The sequence below is a fragment of the Vombatus ursinus genome, unplaced genomic scaffold, assembly GCF_900497805.2.
Source record: "Vombatus ursinus unplaced genomic scaffold, bare-nosed wombat genome assembly UNPS02014818.1, whole genome shotgun sequence".
Lineage (NCBI taxonomy): Eukaryota > Metazoa > Chordata > Mammalia > Diprotodontia > Vombatidae > Vombatus > Vombatus ursinus.
In genome coordinates, this window is record NW_020954596.1 from 7960650 (window position 1) to 7969544 (window position 8895).

The window sequence follows — 8895 nt, forward strand, 5'->3', positions numbered from 1 at the left end:
CTGAGTTCCTGAGTCTGGCCTCAGACGCTTACTAGTTGTGTGACCCTGGGCAAGTCATTTAACCCTGTTTGCATCAGTTTCCATATCTGTAAAATGAACTGCAGAAGAAAATAGCAAACCATTCCAGTATCTCTGCCAATAAAACCCAAAGTGGTAGGTTACATAGAGTCTGACTGAAAACAAGTCAACCAAAGAATGCATTGAGAGACTTGGATTCCACAGGTAGTAATGCTCCACTTAAGGCAGAGAGCATCAGAAGGAGGGCTGGTCTCTGGTGTGCGCCATGTTTGAGGAAGGATGTTGGTTGACCAGCTGGACAGCATCCAGAGGAAGGTGACTCAGATGGTGACAGAACATGGCACTGCACTGTGGAAGGCTGGTTTGAGGGAGCTAGGGATGTTCAGAATGAAGGAGAAAGGGCTTAGGGGGACACAGAAGGCTGTCGTGAGGAAGGGGTTGGTGCTGATCTCTGGCTCCAGAGGGCAGAGCTGGGAGCAGTGAGTGCGAGTCTCAGAGAGGCAGGCTTAGGCTTGATGGGATGAAAGTCTCTCTCTCTTTCTCTCTGTCTCTCTCTCACACACACACAGTTAGAGCTGTCACAAAGTAGAAAGAGAAGCCTCCTGATGCCGTGAGCTCACCTTCATCCAGCATCTTCCCTCAAAGGGCAAATGGCCACTTGTTGGGGCTGTTGTAGAGGCCAGAGTGACTGGGATTCTTCAGAGTCCTTTGGGGTGCTGGGGGGTGCAGTGTGCTCTCCCTCAAGCCATGGGAAAGAAGGACTTTAAGAGGGGAGATCAGTTGGAGGATGTGTCATCAAGTACTTGGTGACAAGATCCCCAGAAGCTGGTTGTGAACACACACACTGGATGCACTTCTTTGCTATGCTCCAAGATGGTGAAAAATGGTGCATGCCCAATCAAGGTCCTTGTTAGCGCATTTTTATTTAGGGTGTCCCAAAAGCCTTAGGGCAGTTGGAAGCTTTTGGGGTACTGTGTAAAAATGCTTTACAAAGAGTATCTCATTCTCTCCTCACAACAACCCCTGGCAGGTTATTAGCCATCTCCATTTTATTATTTATTCTATTTTTATTTATTTATTATCCATCTCCACTGTTTTATATATATATATATATCACTGTTACATATATATAACATATATATGCCACTGTTACTTATAATCTATTATTTATTATCCATCTCTATTTTATTATTTATTATATATTTATTTATTATTTATTATCCACCTCCACTGTTATATATATATCACTGTTATATATGCCACTGTTATTTATAACATATATATGACATATATGTCACTGTTATAGATATATTATTTATTCTGTATTTATTATTTATTATCCATCTCCACTGTTATTATCCATTTCCATTTTATAGATGAGGAAACTGAGGCTGAGACAGGCTAAGCAATTTGCCCAGGGTCGGCCAGCTAGTAAGCGTTAAGGGACAGGATAGGGACTCGGGTTTTCCTGACTCTTCAGTCCAGCTTTCTCACCCACCTCAAATCCAGGCTGCCCGGCCCTGCCCATCTGGAGGAGGCTCCTGCCTTGTGGCTGAGCCTGGGTTCGGGGTCCTGGGGGTGAGAAGTCTAAAGGCTGGGTGCTTAGTGCTCATGGATGGCTGAGGCAGAAGAGCTATTTCTGGCCCTCTTAAGACCTTTCAGTTCTCTCAAGCCCCAGCTCAGGAACAAGTTTCTGTGAGAAGCCTTGCTGGACTCCTCATAGTCTGTGCCTTTTCCCTCCTTGAATTTTCTTCTTTTTTTTTTTAAAGGGAATCGGGGTTAAGTGACTTGCCCAGGTTCACACAGCTAGTAAGTGTCAAGTGTCTGAGGCCGGATTTGAACTCAGGTCCTCCTGACTCCAAGGCTGGAGCTCTATCCACCGTGCCACCTAGCTGCCCCTCTGGAGCCCAGTTTTGACCGTTCAGACTGAGAAACAAGGACTTGGACCCACTGAGGCAGTATACCCTGGGGGCTTGTTGTTCAGTTGTGTCCTACTCTTTGTGACCCCTAGCACTTGTCCATGAGGTTTTCTTGGCAGAGATATTGGAGTGGTTTGCCATTTTCTTCTCCAACTCATTTTCAGATGAGGAAACTGAGGCAAACAGAGTTAAGTGACTTGCCCAGGGTCACACAGCTACAAAGTATCTGAGGTCACATTTGAACTCTGGTCTTCTTGATTCCAGGCCCAGGCTGTATCCATTGTGCCACCTAGCTGCCTCTGGGGGCTTGTTACCCTGCAGTCAACAGACATTTGTTGCTGAGTTGCTTCAGTGGTATCTGACTCTTCATGATCCCATTTGGGGTTTTCTTGGCAAAAAGATACTGGAGCGGTTTGCCATTTCCTTCTCCAGCTCATTTTACAGATGAAGAAACTGAGGCAAACAGGGTTAAGTGACTTCCTCAGGGTCACACAGCTACTAAGTGTCTGAGGCCAGATTTGAACACAGATTGTCCTGACTCCAGGCTCTGTGCTCTTTATGTTGAACTCCCTAGCTACCTTATGTGCCTGGCCCTGTGAGAGTGTTGTTGAGTCATGTCTGACTCTCCGTGACCCTATTTGGGGTTTTCTTAGCAAAGATACTGCAGCGAGTTTGCCATTTCCTTCTCCAGCTCATTTTACAGATGAAGAAACTGAGGCAAACAGAGGTAAGTGACTTGCCTAGGGTCACACAGCTAGTCAGCGTCAGAGTCTGAATTTGAGCTCATGAAAATGATTCTTCCTGATTCCAAGCCCAGCGCTCTATTTGCTGTTCCCCATGCTTGAGTAGATAGAGATATAGATGGAGAGAGCATTTATTAAGTGCTTATTGTGTACCAAGCACCATGCTAAGCACTAGGGACATACATATATGGTCCTTACCCCCAGGGGGCTCACAGTCTAATAGGGGAATGCCAGCCCATAATGGGGAGCTCAGTAGCCCTTGAAAACGATACAATTCTACAGAGACCCTTAGTTCTTCTTCCCATATCAGAATAGCATCATGCAGTCCCTTTCATTTACTCAAAATAAATTGACTTTTCGAGGTTTCTCTTGACTCTTATGTTTGTATTTCTACTTTTTTTTGTTTTTGTTTTTTGCTACACAATGGGGTTAAGTGACTTACCCAGGATCACACAGCTAGTAAGTGTTAGGTGTCTGAGGCCAGGTTTGAACTCAGGTCCTCCTAACTCCAGGGCTGGTGCCCTATCCACTGCACCACCTAGCTTACCCCTTCTTGGGTTTGTATTTCAAACCTCCTACTCAGCTCTGGCCTTTTCATCATGAGATATACTTGAAAATCCTTCTTCCATTAAAAGACCATTTCCCCCCTGTAGTATCAGAGTGAACTTTGCAGCCTGAATTATTATTGGTAGCTAAGTGGTGGTGGTGGACAGAGTGCTGGACCTCAAGTCCTGAGTCTAAATTTGGCCTCATACACTTCCTAGCTGTGTGACCTTGGGCAAATCACTTGCCCACTCTGTTTGCCTCAGTTTCTTCAAGTATAAAATGGGACTCATAATAGCAGCTACCTCCTAGGGTTGTTGTGATGATCGAATGAGATAATATTTGTAAAGGCGTTTAGCGCAGTGCCTGGCACATAGTAGGTGCTACATAAACATTAACTATTATTATTGTTATCAGCCTATTGCTTTCGTCTTTTGGAATATTGTATTTCACGATCTCTCCTTTATAGTGGAGGCTGCCAGGATTTATTTACCCCTGACTTTAGCCCTTTGATATTAAGCTGCTGCTTTTTTGGCTCTTTGCAGTATTTTTTTTTTTTCCTTGACACAAGAGCTCTGAATTTTGGGCTCTGACATTCCTGAGACTTTTTTTGGGGGGGATTCCTTTCAGGAAGCGATCAGTGGATTCTTTCCATGTTTACTTTGCCATCTGTTTCTAATAGATAGTGTCCAAGCTAAAAAAAAAAATAGAGTTTTCAGGGAGTCCAGAAATCCTTAAATTATCTCTCTTTGACCTGTTTTCCAAGTCATTTTTAAAAAATTTTGTATCATTTCTTACATTTTCTCCTACTGTTTTCATTCTTTTGGTTTTCTAGAGTTTCTTACTGTCTCATGGAATCATTGATTTCTACTTGGTTTATTCTAGTTTTCAGGGAATCCATTGACCACTTTCTCTTTTAAGTTACTCATTTACTTTTCAATTCTGTCCTTCAGACCTTTTATTTAATTTTAAACATCTCTTGCTTCATTTCTTATTTTCTTCTGGTTATTCATGGTAGGCCTTGTGGAATGGTGAAATGATTTTTTTTTTTTTACTCTACGCTTGTAGGTGTTATGGAGTCACTCTCCTTTTGGAGGATTTTTAGATTTGCAGTAATTTTTGATACTAAGTGGTGTTTTCTCGAATTTACCCATCTCTCCAGCTTTAGTTCTGGAATTGTGCTGGCCACTGCTCCCTGATGCACTTCTGGGTGAGATGATGAGCTCTGTTTGACCCTGCCCTGGATCCCCGGGACTGTTGCAGTGACCTCTACTGTCCTGGATCTCTGAGGCCCAAGGCCCTCTCTGTGATCTCAGGGCCCCGTTAGGGAGCTCAGACTCTCTCAGTCTCGGCTAGCCCAGTCCGTGTGCCAAGCACCGCGTTGTTTGCTGCCTGCTGCTGTTTCCTAAGTCTTCCAAGTTCCTCTTTCTTCGGCTTTCTGACCACCCTGGGTCTTTCTCGAGGGATCCTTCTGCTCCTGCTGCCCCAGGACTTGCAGGGCCGTGTATGTTATGCACATCCCTGGCTGTCTCTGATCAAGTTGGCAGGCTCCCCTGTGCTAACTCTGGTTTTAGTGGTGGTGGAGATCCCCCTCTCTGATTGTCTTCGGGGCTACTCACTGACTTTTGTGCAGTTTAGGGTTGGAAGAGGTTCCTTACTATAGTTTCTCATTGGATTTCTTGATCATTATTTGGTCTGGTGCAGATGTGAGGGTTTTGCTGGAGTAGTGTGGGAGAGGGGCAATTTGCCACTATTTAGGCAGCCATCCGGGGTGGAAATCTGTTCTGTGTTTGTGTCATGTTCACCACCTAGAGTGTGAGTGCATGTGAGCTGGAGGGGTCCATAGCATAGAGCCCTGGGCTTGGAGTCAGAGAGACTCCTCTTCATGAGGTCAAATCTGGCCTGTGACACTTACTAGCTGTGTGACCCTGGGCAAGTCACTTAACCCTGTTTGCCTCAGTTTCCTCATCTGTAAAATGAGCTGGAGAAGGAAGTGGCGAACCACTCCAGCACCTTTGCCAAGAAAACCCCAAATGGGGTCATGAAGCATTGGACACATTTGAAATGATTTAACAACAACAAACACAGAATTGAAGGATTTAGAAGTGGAAGCAATTTGAGGGATTATCTAGGCTTGTTACCCGTTTTTCCTCCCCCACCATAACACATCTGTTATGTGTGTCATCTTCTTGAACAAAGTTGCTGTCAGCAAGCTGGGACTTTGGGTAAGTAGCTGGTTCAACCTATGATCATGGAATCAGTGGATTTAGGGTTGGAAGAAGGGATATAATAATAGTAATAATAATGACAATAACAGCATTCCTATAGTGTTTTAAGGTTTGCAGAGTACTTTACAGATGTTACCTCATTTTATCCTTACCACAACCCTGTGAGGCAAGTGCTTTTATCCCCATTTTACAGATGAGGACACTGAGGCTAAGAAAGTGACTTGCTTGGAGTCACACAGCTAGTAAGTATTTGAGACAGCATTCAAACTTGGGTCTTTCTGACCCCAAGTCTAAGCTCTAAGCCACCATCTAATTCACTCTTTTCACTTTAAAACTGATGTCTGGAAATGTAAATGGCTTGCTCAGATGAATACAGCTCAGAGTCGATCCCAGTGCCGAGACTCCAAATCCGGGGCTGTTTGCTCTGTACCTGGCTGCCTGCCGGGCTCCAACTGGCTCGGATAGCTATTGCTCAGTGGAACCCCTTTGACCTTTCCCAAGCAACCAAAGATTGGTTGGATGAATGAACAAACGTGGTGCTCACCGTGCCAAGCAGTGGGTGTTTTGGGGGAGGGCAGGAGAGATCGTTATTGGGTTGGAGGATGTCAGAGAAGGCCTCTTGAGGGAAGAGGACCTCAGTGGTCTGTAGGTGCTATGACATGGTGTTCACTGCACAGCCTCACTCCCCGGGGGGATGGGAGGAGGTCCTTCTGCCCTTCAGGCCTGGAAGGAGAACAGCTGTGGCCCTGGCTCCCTTGGGAGGCTGGCCCAGCCCAGGGCAGCCCGTGGGCACACTCTACATCTCTGACTCTCTGTGATGTGCTTTTTCTAATTGGGTGGTAGTGCACAGTCTTTGGCTCCATCTTGTCCTAGCTGGGTAATGCTGATGATAAGGATGAGGAGGGCACAGGTGGAGTCATGAAGCCCCATTCTGGAAGGGGGAAGGGGACAGGACTCGTTGGGAAGAGCAGCGAGGTTTGGGCCGGACACTAACCGCTCCTGGGCCTTGTCTTGTTCCCCATTGCTCAGGGTGGGACCAGGTGGGTCCAGAGACAAAGCAGGGTCAAGGATGACATCTACTTTGAAACCCAGCCTTGGGCAAACCCTGATGCTCTGCATTTATGAATTGTTCCTCAGCTTGGGAGCAATTTTTAGAGCTGGTGAGACCTTAGAACATAGAACATAGGATGTTAGAGCTGGAGGGGCCTTAGAACCTGGAAAGTAAGAGATAGGAAGGGCCTTAGCAATGCCCCACCCCCTTCCCCCAGTCCATTCCTTTCATTTTATAGCTGGGGAAACTGAAACCAGGAGAGGTGAAATGACTCATAGTGAGCTACTGGTAGAGTGGGGACCTGAACCCAGGCCTTCTGACTCTGCTTCACATTCCTCTCTCTGCTGCTGTTTTTGGCATTCTGGGGCATTATTGTTTTGTTTCAGAGGGAAGGGTCGGAGGTGTTCACTCTGGTTTGCTTGGGATTCACTTTGGCTCCCTGTGGAGTCATCCTGGGTTGTGACTCCTGGCAGAAACCCCTGCATTTCCAGGGCAGGAGGGATGGGGATGGGGAGTATTTTTCCCCCAAGGGAGGGGGGACTCAAAAGAGAGACAGCAGCCTGAGCCATCAGTCGGACAGCAATGACAGCAACAATAAAACTGTCCCAGAAAAGCCTCCTTCTGCTTGCCTAGTGCCTGGAGGAAGCCTGGAGTTCTCCCAGCGTGTGTTGGTGGAACACGAACCCGGCAGATACAGAGTAATGGCTGACGTTCCTGTAGCCCTCTAAATTTGGCAGATTGCTTTCTGTAGATAACCTCATCTGAGCCTCAGAAAAACCCTGTTAGGTAGGTGCTCCTGGGGTTAATAGACCCATTTTATAGATGAGGAAACCAAGGCTAAGGGACTTGCTCAGGCTTGTAAAACTGGAAAGTGTGCAGGGCAGAATTCTGGTCCAATTCTTTGAGATTCCATATCCCCGCGCTCTCCCGTAGGCTCAGCTACCATACCTGCTGGAGAGGGTTTGAGGACAGGCTCTAACTTGGACTGTGTGTCTGTCTGGGGACCAGTGTAGCTAAAGTCCAGAGAAGGCTTATCACCAGAAGGTTAGCCACCAGGGCATGGGGGGCTGAGGTGTGTAGTGCTTGAGGGCCTGACCTTCCTTTGGAAATTAGTCTTTTAAATTCTGAAAGCACACGGGTCTCCATAGATAGCATTTTAGAGCTGGGAGGGAGGGACCTTAGATGTCCATAACCCAGAATGTCGGAGCTGAAAGGGGCCTTAGTGACCTCATACAGTGTGATCGATCCTTACCCACTGCCTTGCAAGGTAAAACAGGGAAGGGCTTATTATCTCCATTTTATAGATGAGGAGACCAAAGGAAGGGAAGTCACTTGCCTGATATCACCTGGCTAGTTGCTTTGGAGCCAGGACTCGTGAGGGGGTGTCTTGACTCTCAGCCCTGGGCTATGTTGGCCAACCACGCCCCCGGCTGAGACTTAGGGTGGAGCGTGACCCGGTGCCCTCTTTTCCTGTGGCCCCTAACGCCTGTCTTCCCCGCAGGTTCCTGCTTTTGGGTGGCTGTCCTGGATGGCAACGTGGTGGGGATCGTGGCGGCGCGGGGCAGCGAGGACGATAACACGGTGGAGCTGCGCCGAATGTCAGTCGACTCGAGGTACCGAGGCAAGGGCATCGCCAAGGCCCTGGGCCGCAAGGTGCTCGAGTTTGCTGTGCTCAACAATTACTCCTCAGTGGTGCTGGGCACTACCGCGGTCAAAGTGGCTGCCCACAAGCTGTACGAGTCCCTGGGCTTCAAGCACATGGGTGTCGTGGAGCACTATGTCCTGCCGGGAATGACGCACTCCCTGGTGGAGAAGATGTTCTTTCAGCTTCGCTACCACCGCTATCGCCTACAGTTACGCGAGGAATAAAGATGATGCCCTTTCAACAGCCGGAAAAACCAAACCCGACCCAGCCCAACCCAACCGTTATCACTCCGCCCAACCCAATGATTCTCCTTCCTGGTTTCCAAACGCTTAGCCCAGCACTCTCATGGATTGTGGTTTGTTTGTTTTTAAGTTGTATGGTTTATTTGGCTGATTTGGGGGGGGGGGAGGTAGGGTGGGGGAAGGGGGAAGAGGATCTGCTTATTTCCTTATTTAAAATTTTTTTTTTGGTAGCTTGGTTTTGAGTTGGTTGCTGTCCCATCCCCACCCCTAGACCCCTGTCCTATCCCATCTTTGATTTGCTTCCCACATCCTGTCAGCATCCAGACGGACTGGACTGTGACCAAGATGAAGACAACAGAAATAAGAACAAAATGAGCAGACAGGCAGTCTGCCTGGGCCAGCGGATGGGGCTGCTCGCCATGGGAGCGCCCCAGGCTCAGGGCCCTCCTCCTCATGCTGGGAGCCCCACGAGCCACGTGTCACCACGTGGCACCCCTGGCTCGTCA

The 8895-nt window shown here is 47.6% G+C and overlaps 1 protein-coding gene across 1 annotated transcript in view; it reads left to right on the forward strand.

The window, feature by feature from the left end:
• Positions 1-8478, forward strand: part of NAT8L (N-acetyltransferase 8 like) — a 63344-nt gene extending 54866 nt beyond the window's left edge. Inside the window, exon 3 of the mRNA XM_027836045.1 lies at positions 8004-8478. Within this exon, the coding sequence (XP_027691846.1) occupies positions 8004-8371 (368 nt within the window). The 3' untranslated portion in view covers positions 8372-8478. The remainder of the gene's footprint in view (positions 1-8003) is intronic.
• The last annotated feature ends 417 nt before the right edge of the window (positions 8479-8895 follow it).